Raw genomic sequence first — 25,672 nt, 5'->3', positions numbered from 1 at the left:
CTATCTCAAAGAAACACTTTCTTTTACTTTTCTATAGCATGACGAAGAACAGACATGGAACAGAACAGGAAGCTTTGTAGCTCCAAATATATCATAGAAGAGGATGATACGAAAACCTTCACCAAACTTGGGACCAAGACACCATTCACATTTGGATGTGCTGCAATGGAGGAAGCATCAATCATTATTTAGTAAGTTTCTCTAAAAGAAAGACATTTTGCTGATTCTGTGTAAAATCTGAGGTAGCATAAAATAAGACTTTTCTCATTATTAATCTTCCCAGCTAATGGAGTTGCTAAGACATACACAAGTGAAAAATTAAATAATGAAAAATTAAGTTGATACATTTATTTAAAATTTTTTTTAAAAACAGCAAAGTGTAAATGCATATAGTAAGGACACTTAACGATAAATCCCAAAAAGATAACAATAACTGTCCTTAAACAAGGAATTTTAAACTTCTGTATTTTCCAAATTCCTTTTATATATGGGTATATATTATCTTTATGACTCAAAGTAATTATGCTGTGTTAAAAGTAAAGGAACTATAATAGCTCAAGTGTAGGATGTTCAGAAAGCAGTTAAAAACAGACAGCAATTCATGTTACATTCACTGTGGCACATAACCAGACTATCCAGAGAAGAAACCCAAGTGTCCAGAGAACACGGAGAAGCAGTGCATTTCAGTCACTTTGTTGTCAGAGAATACAAAACAAAAATACAAAATAAAAAAAGAAATTCCATTTCAAAGTCATCAGATGACCTTAATTTAAAAGTTTGACTGTACAAAAGTTTAGTGAGGGTGAGAACCTTAGGGACTCTTAAACTTGTTTGTTTGGTTGGGTATAAATTGGTGTAATCACTCTGGAGAAGAAATTAGCAATTCTTATGTAAGTTGAATATGCACATACTCTATGACCTCCTGACACTCGTATTATTTACACAATGAGATATACTTTAAGATGCTAATTATTAACATCATGGTAATAGTGAAATACTGGAAATAACCCAAATGTCTATTAGCAAGAAAAAGGATAAATAGGTTGTTAAATATTCATTCTGCAAAAAAAAAAAAAAAAACAAAAAAAAAAGACCTAGAATTATAAGAAAAAAAAATGTTGAATTTAAAAAACAAGTTTCATATTTTAGGATATTATTTATGGAAAGTTTAAAGGACAAAAAAAATAGTATTTCATATTAGAAGTTTTCTGACACCAACCAGTTCTCAATTCTCTGCAAATGACACAACTAGGTCATTACAATTCAGTTCAGTCTGACAGTAATTACCTGGAGTTCAGTTTCAGACTCCATAGGTTTAAAGGTTCAGCCCCACATGATTGCCTTCACTTTGGATGCATTGCAAAGAGCAGGGCCTCAAGTTACCCCCACATCTGTTTGACTTGGCTACAAATTGGGACTCCTACCCAAACTTTTGATAATTTGCTAGAGCAACTCACAGAGCTCAGGAATATGCTATCCTTTCACATTGTAGTTTAAGGAGATGCAGCCAGATGGAGGTCTGAAAGGGCCCCCAGGGCAGTAGTCTGTAGAGTTGGGGGAAGCCATTCTCCAGGCATGGGATGTGTTCACCAATTTGGAAAGTCTCTGAACTCTGCTATTTAGGGATTTCTATTGAAGTTTCATTATGTAAAGATGATTGGTTAAATGATTGGTGATTGAACTCAATCTCCTGTCCCTTTCTCCTCAAAGGAGGAGGGGTGGAACTAAAAGTTTCTTAGTCTCTAGTCAAAGTACTGGCTACCAGTATACATCCTGAAGCTATCTAAGACCCCTCTACACCAACACCAACACCCACATTACCTTACTGGCATAAAACCAGGTACTTTTGAAAGCTCTTTACAAATGACAAAAGACATCCTGTCACTCTAGAAATTCCCTATGGCATTAAGAGCTCTGTGTCAAGAAGTGGAAGTAAAGATCAAATATATTTTAACTACCCAGTTTTAAGAGAGTGGCTACTTTTGGAGAAGGTTAAAAGGCAGCATCAATTGTATCTAAAGTCTGAAGCAGGAAAAGATTTGAAGCAAATATAACAAAATAAGATTTGACTAAGCTATGAGGTTTTCCAAATACTGAATTTTATTTGTCATATAGATTTCACAATGGGAAATTAGACAGTGACTGTTTTGTAAAGGAAATCTAATTATGGTACATACCATAATTTAAACAGGTTGAGCTCTATATCAAATTGAGGCATTTGAACTCAATCTTATGGAAACAGATTAGAATACAGGAATTCACACTGATATTTTTTCCAAAATCAAGTTTTCATATAACACGATAACAAACTGGGCTATATGTTCTCTTACATAGATTAATTTGTCTTCCCTTATATTTAATAGCAACTTAAATTATTCTAACTTTATAATAAGTCTCAGTATCTGGTAGGTAAGTCCTTACATTAGACTTCTTTTTTAGGTTGTCTTGGCTATTTTGAAGTCTCTGCTGCTATACACATTTAATGGTCAGTTTATTAAGTTTCTCAGAAAATAATATTGGAATTTTGATCAGAATTTTATTAGATTTACAGCTTTTTTTGGCAAGAACTGGTAATAGTTTTGGTATTGAATTTTATGCCTAAATCTGGACCTCTCTCCCACTTCATTCAACTTTTATAAACTTTTTTTAGATTTTTACTGTTTATTCTCATAAATATCTTACAGATATATTCCACTTGACATATTCTTAGGTACATCATATTTTCCTTGCTTCACAAGTATTTTTAAATTACATTTCTAATTGTTTGATGTTTGATTATAGCGACATATTTTCCATGTCATAGCCCTGACTTGCTGTTAATTCCACAGAGATCATGTTTGTTTACCTATATGCTTTCAACTTCTCTTCCCTCCATTTTTTTTTTTTTTGTTTCTTTTTTTGTTTACACCTTGACACTTCTGTCTGGAGTCATTTCTAATGCACATTCTTTTCAAGTTTCTTAACTGAAAAATTGTAAAGAATAAATTCTATTCATTTTTTCTGAACACTACTTTTCCTCCCTTATTCTTAAAAATTTTCCTGGGAAAAATAATATTTTTTTCAATTATCATTCCACTGTTGCTGGCAATAATTTATTGTGTTTTTCTAAGTCACTTTTTTCCTACGGGATGAATTTAGGTCCTTTCCCCACATTTGGTTCTTCAATTTCTTCTCAAGTTATTTTACAGAGGTAAGACCTTTCTGTGTCTGTGAATTCATGTCTGCCATTACCTCTGAGAATTTATTAGCACTATTTCATTAAACTGACTCCCAATACTCTCTCTACTCTACTTGCCATGACTCTTAAAGGTATGTTAAATGTTTTCCTTTCATATCCACCATCTCCTGACTTTCTATATTCACAATAATTTCTTCAGATCCTCTGTGTGTGTACATGTAAGTGTCTGCTTAATCCACACACCAAGTAATTTCAAATATTAGATTTTAGAATTTTATATCATTAAAATGCTTTTATATTTTCCTGGTTTATATTTGATTAAACATTTTGTTTTTATTTATTAAACATTTTGAAAATTATATTTATTTCTTTAAACACATAAAGTAAGAAATTGTAATAGCTTAGAAATTAGTATCGATTGGTTATTTTTGCTGACTTTTAATCTTCATGACTTATTTTCTAATTGCAATGTTCTGACTTATAGGAAATGTGTGTGTATCTATATATATAAACATAGGATACATATAAAAACCCCAAATATGTTCTACATATATATATATATATGTATGTGTGTATATATGTATGTATATTTGATCTTCATTCACAGTTCCTGGCTCACAACTCCTAAAAGCCTTGGCACTTCCTAAATGTTGAGAATGACTTGTTAATGTGACTTTTGAGGACACAGCTAAGGTAGAGGCTGGTTGCCAGGAGAATCAGTCATGCGATAAGGAGGTTGGAAATTCCAGTCCCACCCACTGATCTTGAAGGAGACCACAGAGATTTGAGGTTGAGTTCAACTGCCAGTGGCCAATGAGCTCATCAGCCATGCCTAAGTAACAAAACCTCCATGAAAGCCCACTAGGAGGGTCTTTGGGAGCTTTTGGGTTGGTGAATGGAGGAGCCAGAAGGAGTAATTTGAAGTGTGTTTGGTATGTAGTGTGAGGCTCATGTGTGTGAATAGTAAAACTGTCATCTGGGCCTGTACTGAAAAACCATTTAATTAAGTTAAAACCAATTGAAGTGCTTAGAAGTATATTTTGAATAAAAGGGCTCTAAAATTTTCTTACCATTTTAGTAATATTTGAATTTCCTCTGGGATCTCACCATAATATTTAAAAAGATCACTTTTTAAAAACAACAAAGCAGTAAGTTGAGTAAGTTTCTGTGGATTATTCAAAATCACATCTTTCCAAAAAATTGGATGAGTATAATTATTCTCAAATAGAATTTTTTTAAGGTTAAGCATCAGTATTCCTGGTGGAAAACTCCTCAAGTCATTCCCACTAACAGATAATTTTCTAAGTGATCTGCAAGTAAAGGAGATACAATTTAAAAGGCATTCATGCCATTTAGAATACCAAAATAAAATTTTATCAGTATTCCTGAAAATTGATATAAAATGTAATAATAAAATACAAATAAATACAACAAATATAAATATTCCTTTACAGTCAAGAGAATTAATTTGAAAAATAACTTAAACCATTATATTTTTATGCAAACATGTACATTTGTGTGAATAGTGGCATGAAAACAACTATTTTGGGTCTTTGTAACATGTCATTACTATGGAAAAAGAAATAACTTTCACAAACACAGTAACAGGAAGAAGTAATGTCATTATATAAAATATAATATAGATAAATATCACACTTTATTCAACTTCAAACAAGCCAGTGAAATTGTAACTTTCAAACTGCACTATGTGCTCTGTCATACTTTGACTTTTCATCACTGATGTCAGCTTCTAATAAGTCTTATTCCTTTTTTCAAAGAAAACCAACATAATTTGGATTTCTCATTTTGTACCACTTGTCTTAATAGTATTTAAAAAAATTTTCCTAGTCACTTGTCTTCTTTCTAATTCTTCCTGTTCATGAGGAACATATAAAATCAACTCAAATGGTGGTTCAACTTGTCAAATATGCTAGAACTGAAAAGGTTGATAGGTGAACATAGGCAATGCCATCAGGGCACTCTAAATTCTCATTTGCAGTCTACTTTCATATCTCTCATCCACACAATCCGAGTTCCTTAATTATATCTCCTTCTGCTCTGGCCAAAATATAGTCAAACTGGCATAGTCAAAATGATACCTCATTTGCAATTCTGGAAGCTAGATAAGAATGTAATGATGAAGACTATTTGTGAAAAGGGCTATAATGAAAGATTTGCCCACCCATACCAGACATCATTTACCTATTAGAATTAAAGATTAAGAGAAGGTAATTACCCACATGCTTCATCTCGGGAAAATGCATAAGAAAAATTTCCATACAGCCAGTGAATTAAGAGAGATCTTCAGGTTCAAAATGAGATGAAAGAGGAGCAGTAAGTACTGAGTCAACAGTAAGCACTGAATTTTGAAATATAGAGAGTTAAATATAAATAGAGAATAACTGAAATGCTTGTGAGGTCTCAGTGCCAAATAAATATTTCTTTTAAAAAAGAGATAATATATAAAAGATAATATAAAGGAAAATACTAAAAAAATATAAAAGATAAATGAAAATACTAAAGGGAATGTGACATTAAAGTTCAAAGCTATCTCAGGAAAACCTAAAATTAGGTAAGGAGTCAATGGACTTAGAGGGAAAGTAGAAAAATAACAATATTCCAAAGTCCTCACTGATTACTGGAAGGCAGCAGTGGGGAGACAAGGAAAACATGGTGAGGAAAGTAGATTTTATCTTGTTTTCATGACTATTGAAGACAGTGTGTTTCTATATGTGTTTTGGGAAAGGAAAAATAATTATCCATACAGCAAGACAAAGTACAGTACAGTTCCAAAATGAACAAGCAGAAAAACGAGAACAGTGTCCTAAAAATATAAATATACAAATCACCATCCCCTTCCAAAAAAAAAGAAAATAAAAAACAAAAAGAAATAGGAAAAGGAGAACATGCATATATAGTACATCCAAAGTGGAGGGCAAAAACTAAATATATTAATTATGACAGTGTTAACTGGCTGAATTGCCTATATTAAATATAAAGAGAGTCATGGAAAATTAAGTAATTGATACAAAGTAATAGAAAAGCAAATATAAAATTTAATTTTAATGAAAATTATGTTCCTAGAAAACTATATAAAATCTAGTAAAACGCTATCAAAACTAGTAATATCATTTGGCTACATGTTTGATTTTAAATTAATGTAATGAAACGCATAGCTTTTCTCTAATCTTTACTGGTGATAGTTGAAAATTAGAGAAAATATCATTTATAGTAGCAATGCAAATACAAAGTACTGAGAAAGGTTAAAAATCTTATATGAAATGAGTCATATATCCTTATGAAGAAGATAAAATAAGAATTGAACAAGTAAAAACTAGGTTCTTGATGAAAAGATTTATTATGAGAAATGTAAACTCCAAGAAATTTAATTTTGATGTAAATTCAGTGCAATTTCAATTAAAGTCCCAACTTTGTTTTGGGGTGGAATTATATTAAAATGTCCTTAAAAATCACAATCCAAAGAGGATAGTTAAAAGGCTATTATTGAAATATAATATCTCTACTGGACATTAATAGTTATTCTAAGATAGCAATCAAAATATGATACTGACATAAAAGAACAGATATGAATTTCAGAGATCTTAAAAATATTAATATGAGAAAGAGCAAAGCCTACTATTAAAATTATACTTTGTATTACTTGTATTTGTAGAGATGCATTTCCTTATGAAAATAAGTAAAACCACACAAAAGAAAACGGACAAAACAGCTTGTCATTCTATTACATGGCTATCATAGCTTCCCCTTAAATATTTATTGAAATTGTTATAGCTTTAAAATATTATGTATCAGCCATTCAAATTATATCTTTGTAAACTTTATCCATCGTAATCATCACCAAATATTCTTAAGGACATATCATTGTATACATTCTTATTACTTCTAAAATACCTGAGTTTCTGGATTTCATTTGGAATAAAACTAATACTATTGTAGGAAACATCAACTTTCTCAAGATAGGACAGGGAAAAAAACCTTAATTGGAAAAAGAAAATTGTAAATATGATTATTTATAATGGACATAATTAAAGAATTAAATACATGAGTAGATAAGATAAAATAGAAACTATTTTTCTAAGATCTTGGAATTTAGATAGACTTCTTTTTATTATAGATAGCATGATTACAATGAAATTCCTAAAAATTTTTCATGTATCAGTGAAGACTGGTTTGAAATGTTTAAAGTGGATAAAATCTCTTCTACAAAGGCCACTCAAGCAATTCCTCACATTTAGATATGCCTTTACTTGTGTATAATTAGTATATGTGCAATTTATATTGTGTGAATGACACTTTTAAGTGACTGGGCAGTTAGTTCTAAAGTGTACAAACATGCAATTTGTTAGGTTGTTTATTACCAACAATGTTAGATAAACAACTTTGTAAATGAATTTGGATTCACTTCCTTAATTACTGCGTAGATTTTCTTTTGTTTAATGATGTTGAGGTACTTAAGAGTCCCTTTTCCTTTACCCATAACCTTCATTCAGTTTTTAAAACTCAAATTGGAAGAGACCTTGTTTTGGCATTTGGTTTAAGAGTTTTATTTAAAACTTTGATTCCAAGTTAAATACTTAAGTGTCCATATGTGGGGGGAAGTGATAGTTGGTCTTATCCACAGTACCTGACTCACTGCTCAAAAAAATCCTTGGACTTTCTTGTGTTGAGAGTATTAGAAGTATCTCTTAATGGACCCTAATGGTATCAGTGGAGGTTTCTTGCTTCACTAGTGGATAAAATCTAGAGGATCAGCTAGGCTACCCCATGTAATGTAACACCCAGAGACTCCCACAGTTTGCAGTGAAATCTGAACACCCCTTGGATATCAGGGACCAGATAGGCTGTGCCACAGAGAAACATACTTCATTGAACAAGATGTGGTAGAGAGAGACTCCTAGAGGCTGTGGTCTAGTGTCGGAGTCTTCAGTGCAAACTATGTTACTACCCCTTAGTCAGCCACCAGACCAGTGGTCCTGGAAAGGAGGAATGAATGACTAGGAGGTAGGAAATTCATGTGGAAGAGCTGAGGGATTCCCGATGGAGATAGTCCACAATGAAAAGAGGACAATGAGCTGGATTATGAAGTCCCTTGCCCACCGCTTAGGACTGATACGACCTTGTGAAGTGTACCGACAGCAAATACTAGCAGCAGAGTCTAGATTTCCTACTTCAAAGTTCAGTGCTTCCTCATATCCAAGAAGATTATTAAGTGATAGGTGTAAGGTTCTTACTTGAGTCTTTTTATATTGTGTTCATTTAATTCACACTGAGATTATAAATCTCTACATATGCATTCACTAGCTGTATATTAACTGCCATGTAGGTAGCTGGTAAAATTTTTAACACAATTAAAAATCAAATCGGCTACCTAGAACAGAATAAGCAGTATTAAGTGGCTAAAAATCACTGTTTTCAAAAGAAATTAATGCATTTCTAAATAATAAACTGTATATTCTATGTTTATAATTTCGGACTATGACTCTTACCCAGGTGGAAGAGTAGTGATAAAATTAAAGGCTATGTTGAAAATTCTAAGGAACTTAAGTTGTTCAATTGCAGAAGGGATTTCTTTGATAGGATTATTTCTCAGGATAAGTACTTGTAAATTTTTAAGACAAAATACCTGAGGAACAGAAAAGAGAAATAACACAAGTAAATAATAAAAAAGTATGCAAATGCCTTTTTGTTACATTTTATAAACCCTTTAAACTAATGTGGTTAGAACTTTAATTGCCTGTATTGTTTATCTCAACAAAAGCCTTTGGTTATAACTGATCAACATTAATATGTATGATATGGTAAGATAAGCAACTACTGTATTCATACACCTTTGACTTATGAATGGAAAATCATCTATATGGGAAATTCGTCCTGTTTTGATAAAGCTCATGGTTTCAAAATAGGCAATTATGCAAACAATGAGAGAGGAAAGAGATATCTGCAGAACCAGAAAAATAAGTAATTAGCCTTAGTAATCTGTGGAGTGTCAGATATCATAGCCAGATTGTTTTACTCTGGTATCACAGTAATTTCATCTATACTGATTTTTCCTATACAGTGTAAAACAGAATATTCTATTTAAACCTGTCATCTTTGCATGACTAATATTTTTTTTCTCTTTGGTGAATCTTAATAAGGTGTATATTAGCTCTCTTGAACAAATTAAACCTTTTTATATTCATAAAGATCTAAAATTGGTAGTATAGTGCAGGGTAATTCTTTTATTAGCCCTCCAATATTGTTTTTCCTTTTCAACATGGTTTTGGCTATTTGGAATCCCTTGCATTTCCATATGAACCTTAGGACCATATGGTATGTGTGGGGCGGTGTGTGTGTGGGGGGGAGTAAGTTGTAATTTTCACAAGCATTGCTATGAATCTGTAGGTCAATTTGGGAGTGTTGTAATCTTCGCATGTTAAAACTTCAGATTCCCAAATTTAGGATTCTTGCCATCTAAGTATACCTCCTTTTTTAAACAATGTTCTACAGTTTTCAATGTAAACATTTTGCACTTTTGTTAATCTTACTCCTGAATATGTTGTTATTCCTTTTTATGGAAATGAAATCTCCCCCCTCCTCCTTCGTCTTATCATCTCCCCCTTTACTCCCCTTCTCTTCATGCCTTCTTATCCCATTCCCTTCCTTTTACTCCTCCCCTTAACTCTATTGCCCCTGTCTTCTTTTTCTCAGAGGTAGTCACAATCATTGACTACATTTTGTGTGTTTTCTTAATAAAAAAGTTTTCCCCTCCATTACCCCTTATATTCCCTTGACCCTTCTCCCTCCCCCTCCACGGTTTTATAGGTATTTTACTTGGTCAAATCATCTGTACTGTAAATGTCCAGTATTTGTCTTTGTCATTCTGACTTATGATACTGCATATATTTCCCTCAAACCACTTCTATTTTGCTTTAAATGGCAGCATTAATCTTCCCTATGGCTGAATAGTATTTCCTAGTGTGGATTGTTTTTGGTATTAGGAAGAAATTTAACTGATTTTTATATATTGATGTGTGCTACAACCTTGCTGAATTCAGTCACTAGTTGTAATATTTTTTGGGAATTTTGTAATATTTTTACATACAAATAATGTCATATAGAAATAGAGATCGTTTAAATAATGCTTCCCTTTTAAATCTAGAACACTTTTACTTCTTTTTCTTACTTAATTGTGTTGGTTAAAAAGCCCTTACAGTGTTGAATACATAGTGGTAAAATCAACATCTTCATCTTGTTCCTGATTTTAGAAGGAAAACTTCAAGTCTTTAACCATTAAATGTGATATTAAATTGAAACTGTTCCCTTCTCTTCCTAGATGTTGAGTGTTTGTAACATAAAAGGTGTTATATTTTGTAAAATGGTTATCTGCCTTACTATGCTAATATGGAATATTACATTGATAGGTGTTTTGTTTTTTTTTTAAAGATTTATTTATTTGTGCATACAGAACTGGGGTACAGGCCAGAAGTGCAGGGGTGGCAAGAGGCCTCCCCAGAGACAGAGTGGGGAGCAGAACAGGCAGATCGTCTGTAATACACTGGGGAGGGGAGCAGAGGGCAGGGTCAGGAGAGGTCTGCCGGGCCATGTGGTCACCTCCAGGGCAGGCTGGGATCGAACTCATGCAGAAGTGGCAAGTGGCATTAGCTTCTTAATGCAGTGCTTTAACCTGCTGCGCCACCAGGGAGGTTTTTTTTTTTTTTTTTTTGTAGGTTTAACCACTCTTGCACTCCTGGAAAATAAAGTTCACTTGGTCTTTGTTGTTGAATTTGGTTTGCTTAAATTTCCATGAGAGTTTTTGCATCTGTATTCTTGTTTGGTAATTTTTTTCTTTCCATATCTTTTACTAGTTTTGGTACCAAAACATTAAGCTGGGAACTATTTCTTCCTTTATTTTTAGAAGAGTTTGTAAGGAATAATGTTGATTCGTAAGTCATGTGGTAATTCACTAGTAATTCAGTATCTGGTCCTGGATTTTCCTTTGTAGGAAGTGTTTGTGAATTAGTGTTGAGTCATATGGATGACTCAGTAATAATCATTCAGGTGTCCTATTTCTTGAGTCCATTCTTGTTTTTCTCTAGGATTGGATCCATTTCATCTAAGTTAGCTTGTTAGTTGGTATACAGTTATTTGTGTCTTCCCTGAAAATATTCTTCTACTTCTATAAGAATGTTGATAGGAATGTCACCTGCATTCCTAACTTTAGTAATTTAACTTCTCTTTCTTTTTTATTGGTCAGTCTGTGTGAGATTTATTGTTTTTGTGTCTTTTCAAGGTAAAAACTTTAGGCTTGTTGATTTTTTTTTTTTTTTACTTTTCCATTCCCTTTTTCAGTAATCTGTGCATCAATACTTATTAACTTTAGTAATTTAACTTCTCTTTCTTTTTTATTGGTCAGTCTGTGTGAGATTTATTGTTTTTGTTGTCTTTTCAAGGTAAAAACTTTAGGCTTGTTGATTTTTTTTTTTTTTACTTTTCCATTCCCTTTTTCAGTAATCTGTGCATCAATACTTATTATCATCTTCATTTTCTTTTTGTTTACTTGCTCTTTTTTCCCCCCTATTATTTCAATGGAGAATTAGGTTGTTGATTTCTTCTTCTTTTAAATAAGCATTCATAGCTATAAAATTCCCTCTGGATACCTCTATAGATATACCCCATTCATTTTGGCATGTTATGTTTTCATCTCAAAATACTTTCAAATTTCCCTTTTGATTTCTTCATTGAATCACTTGTTAGTAAGAGTGTTGTTTAATTTGCATGGATTCAGTTGCCATATGCTTCCAAATTTCATTTTGTTACCAATTTCTAATTATATTCTCAACTGTCAAAAAATATTCTCTCTGATTTTATTTATTTTTAATTTATTGAGACTTATGGGCTAACATATAGCCCCAACTGGGAAATGTACTATGTAAATGTGAGACTGTGTATTAGGTCTCATTGGTCTATAGTACTGTTCAAGCCTTCTATTTCCCTGTTGACATTCTGGTTAGCTGTTCTGTGCATTAAATGGAATATTAAGGTGTCCAACTATTATTCTTGAATATTCTATTTCTCCTTCCAATTTTTCAGTTTTGTTTCATGTATTCTGGGGTTCAATTGTTAAGTGTTTATGTTTGTAATTGCTGTATTATCCTGATAGATTGATGCATGTCCCCTTTTATCTCTAGTAATTTGTTTTAAAATCTGTTCTGTTTGATATTATTATAGTCACTCCAGGTTTCTTTTGACTGCATTTTGTATGATCTCTTTACCTATACTTCTACACTCACTCCTTTTTTCTTTTAATCTTAAGCAATTCTCCTGTAGATAACCTATCAGTGATGCTTGCTTCTCTTAGGTCCAGCTTGATAATTTACATCTTTTGTTGTCTACACATTCAGTATTATTATGACATGTTGAATTTATGTCTGCCATTTTACTTTTCATTTTTTTTGTCTTTTTGCCTTTTGTATCAACTAAATATTTTCTAGTATACCATTTTAACCACTTTACAGATTTTTCATTATATTCTTGAGTTATTTTCTTAGTTGTTTGAGGTTGTTATGTACATCTGAACTTATCATAGTCTTCAGATTTACACTAAATACATTGAGATATTTACAGTGAGATAGGAAAATGTTCTTAAATAGCTTTAGTCCATCTTCCTTTTTTGTACTATAATTGTTATGTATATTATATCCATATATTACAGGCATAACAATACATTCTATAATTATTACTGTATATAATTGTATGTTTTTAAAAGAAACAGAAGAAAGAAAAACAAAAAAATATACAAAAGAGCTTGTTATATTAAACATCCTATTTACCATTTCTGCTTCAATCTTTACCAGTCCCAAACTACTTCCTCTGTCATATTTCACCATTTTGAATTTTCAGTGAAACTTGCAATAATTCCAGTCACCATATTTGTTCTCTACTCACTGAAGTTACACTTTGTTAATAACTTGGCTCATTATCCTACCTACAGTACATCCCCTCCAAGCTTGGAACTACCATCCCTTTTGGTATATATGCAGTATATGCCTGCACTTTAATAGCAAGTTCTATCACTTTTAAAATGGTTATTTTATATTTCACATTTGAAGTCCTCCCTTTTATTTATACATTATTTTTTAGGAGATAGTGCATTCTTTGGCTTCCACATAAGCCTCATCTGTGACTGTTTAGAAGAAAGGTCAAAATTAAGATGAATAACTAAGATCCCCATTATTTCTTGGGAATTCTAGTCAACTTGTCTTAGTAAAATTAAAAAGCTGCTGTTGTGTGTGAAAATAAAATAATTCTAGTAAAAATAAACAACACAGAGAAATTATGGAAAAACTATTCTCAACACTATGTATAAAATATAACAAATCCATTTGTTAAAGATCAATTCATGAAAAATCATTTTTCTGAAAGTCAGCTCACAAAATAACCAATTATCCAGTGACCTATAAAGCAATGAGTTTAGAAACTGAATACATAATAGTTCATTTACTTTAAATGACATTTAATTATCTCATACCATATGTGATTATCCTTGATATGTTTTTATTAAGAAAAATATGCTACTTCACTCTATGATCATTAAAATTTGTTACAGCATACTTTCTGGCCATTAAAATTTTTTTACAAAGCTTTTGAGGAACACATGCGAGACTTATTTTAGGTTTTACATGGAGTTCAAAGACTAATTACTTTATACTCATACTATTTTGAGAATATATTTAAGAATACAGTTATTAACTGACTATAGCACTGTCCTTGAGAATTATGTCATGTAACTTTTATATATATGTAAATATATCACACACACACACACACACGTGTGTGTGTGTTTTATATATAAATGTTTTTTAGTCATTTCTGAAATAAGGCTTCTTGGATGCCTTATAATGCCAAGATATGTTAAGAATCTAACTTTTATTTTATTTTATTATAGTAAGAAATGATTTGCAGTATATACAGCAATAAAAAAATGAACTCACTTCTGTGGGAAAGGAAGAGATATGATTAAATGACAAGTCAATATATACCAGTTGCAAAGCCAAATTTGTTAAGTCTGGACAATTGGTGATAAAAAAACCCTAAAAGAAAGTGACAAGAGATAAGAGGTTAATTATTAATAATGCACAAAAATATTTTATGCAAGAGTAAATAAAAGAGCACACAATCTAAGTGAAAGTGTATGACCCAATACGCTTATAAGTCTAGGCTCACCTTCTATTAGTTTATTTTAGTCTGTCATCTTAACAGTTTCTTAAATATGCAAAGGAACAAACAAAATAGAAAAAATGCTAAGTATTTTTGTAAAAAATAACTATAGCACATAGCATTTTAGATGTGACAGGCAATAAACAAGCAAACACTTACTGAGTGTCTATAATATTAATGTTTTTGTGTCCCTAGGAGTGGAACTGTGGGTCGTGGTAGCTCCATGTTTAGTAGCCTGAGGAATATTCATACAACTTTCTACAGTGGTACACCCATCAACAGTGTAGGAGCCACATCGTCTGGATAATTTTTAACTACATATTTTTTTAATTTATTTTTTATATCACTCTTCATTTTGTGCATTTTTTTCATCTCAATTGTAGTCCCTGTGAGCTTCCCACCACCAGTTTACCTGTGTGCCATCACCACAGTCCCGTGCACTCTTCCCACCCCAATTTTTATCCCATTCTCCTTTCTACCCCTTAACATGTCTCTGGTTTATAGCTGTTCATTGTTTCCGTTTTTACTTTATTACATTTGCTTCTCCCTTAAACTCCTGCTATGAATAAAACCATCGGTATTTTTCTGTTTCTTTCAGGCTTATTTCACTAAGCATGATCCCTTCCCTTCATACCCTTTAAAATCCTTTGTAATCAACTAATAATCTAGAGAGTAAATAGATTTTTGGAATTCTATGAACTCTACAAAATTAATATAATCCATGAAAAAGGTCATGAGAACCTTTAATTTATAGTTGGTTGGAAATAGACCTTAATTTATAGTGTGTTCCAGAGTAACACACTGGATTTGTAGGTGGCATGCTGAGTTGGGGTTTTGGGGTGACTGGAACCTCCAATTTGTATCCAAGTACTCAAAAGCACTGACAAAAACTGGGTTTTCAGTTGGTATCAGAAGGAAAGGAAAGTCTTTTAGAACTGAGTCATTTATCTGTAGAATCTGATGTTATTCCTAGATAGACAGTGTCACTATTGAGTTGAATTATAGGATAGCCAGCAATTGTTCAGGAGGTGTTTGGTTATATGGGGGGGGGAACACCTCTACATTCAATGGTGGAATTGAGTCATTAAGAGGCATGCACCCCTCAAGTTACTTTCTGAATTTGAGAAGTAAAATTTTTTTAAGTGTTTTAACAAAATTTATCAATAAAGCCATCCCATCCTGGGGAAAGTTTTGATTATTTACTCAGTCTCTTTACCTGTTAATAGTTCTGCTCAAATATCTATTTTTTGTTGGGTTAATTTTGTACATTTTGTGTTTTTCTAGAAAATTTTCATTTATACATCTAAGATATATTATTTGTTGACCTACGGTTGTTCATTGCATTCTTTATTTATGTGAGGCCAGTAGTAATGTATCCATTTTCATTTCTGATTTTAGTTATTTGTATACTTTTTATTTTAGTCTAGTTAAAGTTCTGCCAATTCTCTTGATATTAAAAAGAACTGATTTAATTATTAAAAATTCCTTAAGGTATGATAACAGACTAGGAGATCTTTCTTTTCCACAAACCTCTTTCACACAACTATCCACAGCCTATTCCAAAATCAGTATCTCACATATCAGTGTGATATATTGGTTATAATTAATAAACCAACATTAGCACATCACTATAGACCCAAGTTTAGACTTTTGTATATTCTACTTGCTTTCACAAATGTAAAATGAAACATATCTTTTCTTTCATCACTTTAAAAATGTCATCTATTGCATTCCTCTTCCATATCTTTCCAGTTTGTTCTAATGATAAATTGAGTACTAAGTTTATACATTTTTTTTCTACCTTCATATTCTGATATTTTGACAATTTGATTATAATGTGTTGCTCTTTTAGTTGAGCTCCTTAAATATATAGATTTGTGTCTTTAACCAGTTTGGGGAAGTTCTGACCATTATCCCTTGAAATAGTCTTTCCTCCTTTCTCCCCTTCCTTTTTTCTGGGATCTGCATTATCTGTAAGTTGGTACACTTGATGATGTCTCACAACTCCCTTAGGTTCTGTGCATTATTTCTTTTTTCCATTCTGCTCATTATACTTAATGATTTCATTTAATCTATCTTCCAGTTCTCTATTTCATTCTTCTGCCTGCTCAAATTTACTATTGAAAGCTAGCAAGCTTTTCATTTTGGTGATTATTTTTTTGATTCCACTACTTCTTTGTGGTTCCTTATTGTAATTTTTGTCACTTTATTACTAATCTGAATTCATACCTCATTCTCCTGGTGTTTTTTAGCTATTTTTCTATAGTTCCCTTTAGTTACTTAAGCATACTTAGAAGACAGTTGACTTAAAGTCTTTTTCTAGTAAGGGCAGTTCTGTTCTTCCTCAAAGACAATTTCTATTAATTTCTTCTGTGAATGGGCCATATTTCTTGCTTCCTTACCTGTCCCATAATTGTTGTGAAAATCTGGACACTTAATATTATGATGTGGTAGCTGTAAAACTCATATTCTTTTCCCTTGTAAGGGTTTGCTTTTTTTGCATGTTGTGGGCTACAGCTGTTGGTTTGTTTAATTAATTTTTCTGAGCTATTTTTGTTACATTCATATTCCTTTTCTTTTGTTGTCTTAGATATATGCTCCTTTAGCTTGTGTTTAGTGTTTTGACAGAGTTCCTTGGGCATTAGAAGAGAATTTAAGAGAGGGAAAAGCAATACTTCTTCCAGTCTTTTCAGACTGGCTTTATGAAAGAACATCCTGTCAAAACTTAAGCTATTTATTACTATTTTTTAAAGATTTATTTATTTATGCATACAGAGCTGGGGTACAGGCCATAGGTGCAGGGGCAGTCAGAAGATTCACCAGAGACAGAGTGGGGAGCAGAACAGGCAGATCAACAAAGTACACTGCTGAGGGGAGCAACAGGCGAGACAGAGGAGGTCTGCTGCACCATGTGGGTCACCTCTGGGGCCAGAGATAGAACTCACAATGAGGCTGCTGTGGCTAGCTTGCAGTGCTGTGTCCTAACCCACTGCAACACCAGGGAGGGCCCACTTAAGCCATTTAAAACTATCCATCAACCTTCACTTTCTGCTTGGACTACGCCTGGCGATTGGCCATAATTGAAAGATAAGAGTCTTCTCAGTTCTCATCTAAAAATGCATCATTTGTGGACAAGCATGTGGCTTTCTAATGTCCTCAGTATACATGGTAATTTTCAATGGCCTAATTTCCTGAAGTAACCCTCCAGGAAGTTTTTGATATTTTAAGTTTTATTTTAAAATAAAAACATATAAATATTTGAGGCCAAAGAGTTCTTGGTATTATTCCAAGCTTAACCTCTTCTTTGCTTGTGTGACCTTGTGTCATTAGGCTTCTGTGTTTTCATCTGCAAGATGATTATACCTTCCTTGCAGAATTGCAAATTTTAAAAGTAATACTTGCTTTGACATAGCAGATGCTTAATAAATGCTGAGTTGCATTATTATTCATTATATTGAGTTTGTCTCAGTGAAATGCTAGCTGAGTGCTAGATTTGGCATAGGATTAAGATTATAGATACCTGAAAACTATGATATCTCTGAATCCCACTTTTCTTATTGTTCTAGGTAATGAAATAAGTATTATAATTGCTTTGAATTGAGCCCTTTTTTTTTTCTTTTAAACTTAGTGGAATTAAGGCCAGCAAAGAGAGAGAGTGTTAGCAATACCATGTGACTATGGTCCTGAGAAATTACTGTAACAGAAAAGAGCCCTTGAATAGCATGGAAACAACCTAAGTTAGAAAACATAAAACAAAGATAACTGATAACATAACAGGAAGTTGCCATTAAAAGAATCTAGCATACCTTAAGACTAAGTGCATTTCTTTCATGCATTTTACAGTTTACTATGGCCAGGTTGGTCATTGATGCTACTGTTTCATCTTGTGTTGCTGCAACAGTCTTAAAACCCCCAGAATGCATGGATTGTATCAATGTTTCATTTCCTTTTCCAAATACAGTGAGTTCTAAATAAATATGACAAAACATGAAATTTAAATGTGCTATCACTTAGAGTGAAAGTTAACCATCATCATAAATAATTATTATAAATAGATTAGTTGTATATCCTTTGGATGAGATTCCCATCCTACCCCACTATTTCTGTCAAACTTGGTTTTGTTGTTGTTGAAAATTAGGCACCACATTTGTCATTTAAAAAGGAAATTTTATACTCATAGATTTTTACCTGGATAATTTAGATTCCATTCATATCATTCTTCTTGTACTATATATACAAACATTTTTTAAGAACCTACTATGAATTACATAAAACACTTCTTGATTCACAAAACTAATGAAGGACATAATATAAGCATAACTCAGAGATCACCTCCCAAGGAGCAATCTCAGATTTTTCCTTAATATCATCTAGGTATGTGATTCAAACATCGTATTTAATTTGATTCTTTCCTCACTTTAAAGATACCATACAAGAAAGGAAAAAAACAAATCGCACACAAGTTAACCAAAGATCATCAAAATTTACTTTATCATGACTTAGTAAGATACAAATTACATCAAAAATGACCTATCCAGGCATACACCCAAGTATGGCAGGACATTATTTTGAATTTCAATCAAATTATTCTTGTTATATTACTTGCAGCAATTATATTTTAATCTCAGTAATTTTATAGCATTGCTTCATTGAGAGGAAAAATGTATCTCTGAATAAGGAAAACAACATTCAGCTTTTAATTTCTAAAATAGGCCTTTCAGGAAAAAAGAAAGATGTCATAAAGATACCTTGATTAGGAGTGGGAGTACAGTAAGAATAAAAGGAATATGAGTTAAAACATAACTCTGTGACTAGACCAGGTCACCCACTCACCTGGTTTAAACTCAAGCAGTTGGTTTTATCAATGGAGCAGAAAGGAAAGAGACAGAGACAGGGAAGTGATTAGCAATTCCCTTCACATCTCTGAAGGACCCAAAGCTCTTAACTCACCTGGATGTTTTCAAGAGGTAACCATCTGAGTGGAATAAACTCAATAAAGCAGAAGTGACAGAATGAATTATTTAGGCATTCACCACAAAGGAGATGGAGAAGTTAATTTATATCACAAATGATAATACAGAACTCCTGGGAGAAAGAGTGGTCTCAAAAGTCTATTTTTCCTATAGTGAACAGTATTATATCGTGTATTTGAAAGTTGACAGAAGGGTAGATCTTAAATTTTCTCATCACAAGAAAAACATTGTAATTATAGTGGTGAAAATTGTTAACTTACTGTGGTTCTTATTTCACAAAATATGCATGTGAAATAATTATGTTGCACACTTTTAAGCTTATACAATGTTTTATGTCAATTATACCACTATTGGTTCTGAGGTTTATTAAGGGTAATCAATTTTTCATTTCTCATTTTTTTCTGAAACAGCATCCTTACTCTTAAGGTTCAGATCATTCAGATCTTCAGTTGCAACCCCAATGTATTTACCTAGGCACCTACACTTTGACCCGAATTTGCACTCCAGTCACTGTCTCGTGTGCAACTAAAAATCTGTGTTTTGTTTCTTAGGCTCTCAGCTGATGTTCACTGTATTTCTAAGTCTTTTCTGTTACATGCACAGCTTAGAACCCAGCTAACACCATTAAAGGAGTTTGTGTGCAGATAACTGGATTCGTTTTCCTCCTTTCTGAAATATTGGCAGCTCTGAGGTTTTTCATTCCCCCCCCCCTTTTGTGGCAGCTCTGAAGTCTTATCTTTATCTCTTTAATTAATAAAGATTACCATGTTCTACTGGTGCTCTAATCTCCAGTATCACAATGTCCTCAAGAAATAGCCAAGGTAAGTTAATGTAGAGCTAACTCCTAAGTCTAGCCACTAAAGCCTGCAAGTGGTTACACGCTGTACTTTCAGTAGCTTTTTATGCATTTTGGGCATCTTTAATAGTTTTCTTAGAAAAAGGGTTTGTCTGGTTGTAGCTACTGATTCAATCATAACCACAAGTCATCAGGTTATTTCAAAATCTGTATTTTATACATGATAAGTCTAGTAACTAGAACTTCTTTGGGTATATTCCTACTGCTTTCTGTTTCTGTTAGTTTTCATTTACTCCAGTTTTCTCTTCGTATGCCTGCTACTTGTGAATTCTGCACTATAATTTAAATTTGTGAAACTGTTTATAGAAACAATGTGAGGCCTAGAGTGATGCAATCTTTCTCTAAAGGTGGTTTTCATTTCTACTAGGTAACTAAGGTAAAGGAACTTACCTTAGGAACTTAGTGTCTGGCAATGGGTAATTCTCATTTCATGCCTCGCTACCCCATTCAGATTAAGAATATTCTATCTTTTAAGTCCCCAATATCAGTATAAACTTTGTTTTACAGTCAATACTTTAAAAATAGCTGCTGAGTAAATGTCTTAAGGAACTGAAAATGAGATGTGTGTGTGTGTGTGAGTCATATACACACATAAAAAACAAAATCACAAATTCCTTTAAAGAGAGATTTTCTTACAGTTTCTAGAATAATACAAAGCTAGTTAGCATTTACCTTCATGTTCGGTTGACCTGCGTTGTCTTGAGGCATTTTCATCTGTTACATGACTTTCTAGAAAAAAGAAATAATGGGACAACTTTTGAATATTGTGAAAATTCACTTTGAGTGTGTAATTATTTCATTATACCCTCATGTTCATCTTTTACTGAATTGAGATTATTCATGGAAGTGTACACATGGAAGCATCCATCGCTGGCATCTGCTTCTGGAGTTCATCTAAATCACCTTCTAAATGATTGTTCTCATTCCTCCTTTATATTAGCTCTATGATCCTTTGAGCTCCCTTATCCCTTTTTCCCACCGCTATCTGAGGTCAGCACCCAGTATGGCCTTAGCAGATTTAGGGCTTCTGTTACTGTGTACTGGTTCACATTTTAAATATATAGGCAAAAAGTCCCACCCTCCTACCTTGTAAGCCCTTTAAGGGGGCACAGTTTGTTTGCATGCTTTCTCATTTTTTTTCTACTTAACTACAACCAAATTTACGTTGTATTTACCTAGCAAAGATTGTTTTCGAGGTTTTCTATGCATATTTGCTCTTGGTATGTTCATGAAACCTGAAAAAGTAGTCATTTTTAGTAGTGCCGTATGTTTTTGTTTGCCCCTTTGAAACCAGTTTTTTTCTGGTTTTGCTGGTATAGTGTCAGATGAAGGACTTGGCACTGTTGCCCTTGCATCTGTCAGAGGCTCCTTAAAGACATCTGTTACATCTGCTGATAAATGACGCTCAGCATGAAGTTTCTGGTGTTTGGGAGTGGTGATATAGGTAGACACTTCTGAAGATTCAGGTTTAGCTGAAGATAAAACCAACAGGCTCATTAACACATTCTTCATAGAAAGACTTTTTGATATTGGTGGCTCTTTTGATTTTCTTGAACTTTCCACTTGTCTTGTTCTTTGCCCAAAAACTTTAGGTGAAGTTGAATGAATAGCTGGGGGAAGTATAGTAGTAATAGCCGCAGTCTTAGCAGCAGCAGTCTTAGCAGCAGCAGTCTTAGCAGTAGCAGTCGTAGCAGCAGCCGTAGTAGTAGCAGGAGTAGCAGCAGCAGGAGCAGAGGCAGCAGGAGCAGAGGCAGCAGGAGTAGCAGTAGCAACAGGAGTAGCAGTAGCAACAGTCTCTGGAATGCTCCAAGAGATCCTCTTAGACTTTTTGGGTACTGAAATAGTAGTCACTCTTTCTTGTACATCATAGTCAAGAGGGATATTTTGGATACTGACAGGGGACCGTGACTGATTTCTTGACACAACATCAAGAAAATGACTTTTATCTCTCTCAGTGGAAGTGGTTTTGTCATGAATGATCTTTACATGTGCTGGTTTAATTTTACTAGTCTTGGCTAAACCAGAAAAAGTACAGAAGATTAGATTACATTTATCCAGGTATCAGAGACATGATAATAGTTTTGTCTTAATTACTTTCATTAAAATTAGTGAATCCTAATTAATATTAATGAACATTAATAGTAAACTTTAATTAGCATTCATAGCTTATTTTAACCCACTCGCACTTCTCTCATGTCCTAAAAGTGTTTCTGTATATACATGTCTGGCTATGAAGGCTTTTGTTTAGCTGACTGAGATTGACTTTGAGTGAACAACTGGACAAGTAAAAAGGCTTAAACTGTATTAGATTTAGAAAGCATAAAGAACTACTTTTGGAAGAATGGAAATCAAGAATCCGAGGGTAGGATATAAGGCAGACTATCTTAAACATTATGCAATCCCTCTTACTTTATTAAAATGATCCATACTTTTATTCTAGCTCATTATTTCAACAAATATTTAATACCAAGTACCAGCTATACCCACAGTCCTGGAGTTATAATCACACAGCACAAATCATACTACCTTCAAAGAGCTCACAACTTAGTATAGAAACAAGGCAGACAAATAGTTGTACCAGAGAATAATAAATGCTATGTTAGGTGTAAGTATGCTGATATAATAGTACAAAAGATGTCATTCTGACTAGATGAAGAAGGAAAAGACGCTTAATGCTTTTTCAAATAAGGAAACTGAGCCAAAGAAAAGACTCATTTACACTAATAAAAAAATAGATGGTAGAGGGCCCTCCCTGGTGGCGCAGCGAGTTAAAGCACAGCACTGAGAAGCTAAAGCCACTTCCGCATGAGTTCGATTCCCGCCTGCCCCTGGAGGTGACCACATGGCGTGGCAGACCTCTCCTGACCCACCCGCTGCTCCCCTCAGCAGTGTACTTCGTCGATCTGCCTGTTCTGCTCCCTGCTCTGTCTCTGGTGAAGCCTCTCACCGCCCCTGAGCCTCTGGCCTGTACCCCAGCTCTGTATGCACAAATAAATAAATCTTTAAAAAAAAAAAATAGATGGTAGAGCTGAGATCAGGTCTCTTAACTCCCTGGTTTCTCTACTATTCCTTGGGAGAAATGCCCCCACTTCTTCCAGTTCCTGTTTTATGGCAGTCTCTAATACTGAAGATCCTGAATTTTCTATCAAGGCTTTATCATTTTGCCTGATTTTATAGGCGTTATGACCAAATCTGTTGTTATTTTACAGGGGTTTTGGCAACAGTATAAATTCAGTAATTTTTAACTATTAATCTGTTCAACAAATATGTGAATATCAAGTATGTCCAAAGGACTCTGCCAAAAGCCTTTAAAAATATAGGATTAATAGCAAATATTACAGATAATCCCAGATGCAGATGCCAAAAGTAGCAGAGCTCCCCCTCACACACACATATACAAATTATCCAATTCAAACTGTCAGTAGTGAAAAACTGTAATAGAGGATAAACTTCAACTAAAAGATAAATAAAAAAACTACAACAGAAGACTCTGAGCAGTACACCTATATAACTATAAGTATTATTAGTAGTACAGAATAAGTTGCATATGTAAAACCAAACACCATTATAGGAATGTAGAAATAACAAAAATTAACAGGGAAAGTAAAAGATGAAATTAGAAGTAATACAGGTATGCTGATTTATACCTCTCTAATAGCCATGGATCAAAAGATAATAATTTAATATTGCAAACCAAATTTTAAAGTAAGCATATTTTAGCTTACTTTATTGACAATGAAGTAACTAATACAGTCAACTAAAGACAGATGTTAGAGGAGTCTGAAAGGGAGAAGAAGAAATATGCTAATTTTACCTCGACTCTTAATTAAGGAGTACACAGTGTACACAGAAACAGGGATTAAATGTATTATGCACAGTTATAGTTATAGAAATGGCATATTTTTACTTCATTTTTACATATATTAAAGGGTAATTTTATATTGACATATATTTGATCCCACTAGAAGGTAAATAAAGCAATTCCTAAGCACTATGCTCATGAATACAGTCAATTCATAGTAGTTCTGTAAAGTCTCAGAAAACAATGAATAATAATAATGAGCCACTAATCCTAGGAAAATGACACATGTAGGTTCCTGCAAAGCCTCTGGTCTCAACCTTGTCATCAGCTAATTCATATATGTTTTACATATATTCCTATTTAAAGACACATTTTTTAATATAGCTTTAGCTGATTTGTTAACATTGAACACATGGCCAGCAAAACTGTATTTCATATCTGAGGGAAGCTTATCTTCTTTTGCTTAGGAACACTAGACAGCATATCAACGTTATGCTGGGGGTGTGTGTGTGGCATTTTACATAGTGAAATCAGCAGCAAAAAGCAAAAAGCTCAAAAAAATGGCACTAAATATACAAGGAAAAGGAAAGTTGTTTATAGTATGACAGCTGAAATAGGTATCTTTGACCTCAGGTGAGAACGTGTGTTTTCACTGTTCTGTGCGTATGTCCATGATCCATCCAGAATTACCAAATATACTCCTTCCCTGCACATAATTTCAGTGTACTGAAAACAGAGTGAGAGTTCTATATACTGATCTGCAGTATGTTCCATAACATGCTGTTGAGAAAGAGATAGCTTGATATACTCATTTTTTTTTTTTTTTATAACAGTTTTTATTTTTACATCATTTTGTACATTTTTCCCCCATCTCAATTGTAATCCCTGCGGGTTTCCCATCACCAAGTCACCCGTGTGCCATCACCATAATCCCGTGCACTTCCCTCCCCACCCCACCCCCTGTTTTTAATTGGATACAAGGTTACAAAAATATTAACAATATATTTGCACCTGCAGAATCCACAAAGGTGGATTGACTGTACTTGCAAACCTGAACTGGATGTTAGATCCCCTTACAACAGTTATTTCTAAGTTTATTTGTTATTAGTGAAATTAGTAAAAGACTAAAAATAGTTCTTATGAAGCTGAGTGGCACAAATTGAGGAATTTCTATGAAAAATAAAGTTAATTACAGATTTGATTATACATACCTTTATAAACTCGCCTTGGAATGTACAGACGCAGTTTAGGGAGTTTTGGAGGTAAAGGCCTTCGAAGAAGTGGTGGGTAGCTTTGCATTTTAATTAATTATAAACACTGTTTTGGCAGCTATTGGTTAAATGAGATTTGAAAAGTTTTTGAATATGTTTGATTTGTTGCTGAAAAACAACTCATTGAAACTAAGATTACACTGTATTGGAAATCATTGTTTTAGTACTTATACTGAGCTCAAACAAATCCTACGAAAAGCCTGTACAAGTAATCTTAATTCTTTAAGATTACTAGAAATAATCTAGATAAAATTTAAGTTTTATAACTAATACAGATTTTTAGAATAAATATACCATAAGCAGTGGAGATTGACTGAAATTTCCCATGTTAGCAAAGTCTGGGAATAGAAAAATCAGCTAGTAAACTGATTA

At 33.2% G+C, this 25,672-nt stretch overlaps 1 protein-coding gene across 1 annotated transcript; it reads right to left on the bottom strand.

Moving 5' to 3' along the window:
• On the bottom strand, positions 1-25,328 carry LRRC63 (leucine rich repeat containing 63). The gene is made up of 9 exons (XM_012723164.1): positions 25,241-25,328; positions 21,403-22,242; positions 20,900-20,956; positions 18,205-18,344; positions 14,173-14,271; positions 8,686-8,822; positions 7,091-7,174; positions 4,249-4,488; positions 1-160 (listed from the first exon to the last, which is right to left on the bottom strand). Exons 1-9 carry the CDS (start codon positions 25,326-25,328, stop codon positions 1-3), a joined length of 1,845 nt encoding a protein of 614 aa, XP_012578618.1.
• Between the last annotated feature and the right edge of the window lie 344 nt (positions 25,329-25,672).

This window comes from Condylura cristata, unplaced genomic scaffold (assembly GCF_000260355.1).
Source record: "Condylura cristata isolate star-nosed mole 26May11 unplaced genomic scaffold, ConCri1.0 scaffold00010, whole genome shotgun sequence".
In the NCBI taxonomy this organism is placed as follows: Eukaryota; Metazoa; Chordata; class Mammalia; order Eulipotyphla; family Talpidae; genus Condylura; species Condylura cristata.
This window is presented reverse-complemented; position numbering and strand designations above follow the sequence as displayed.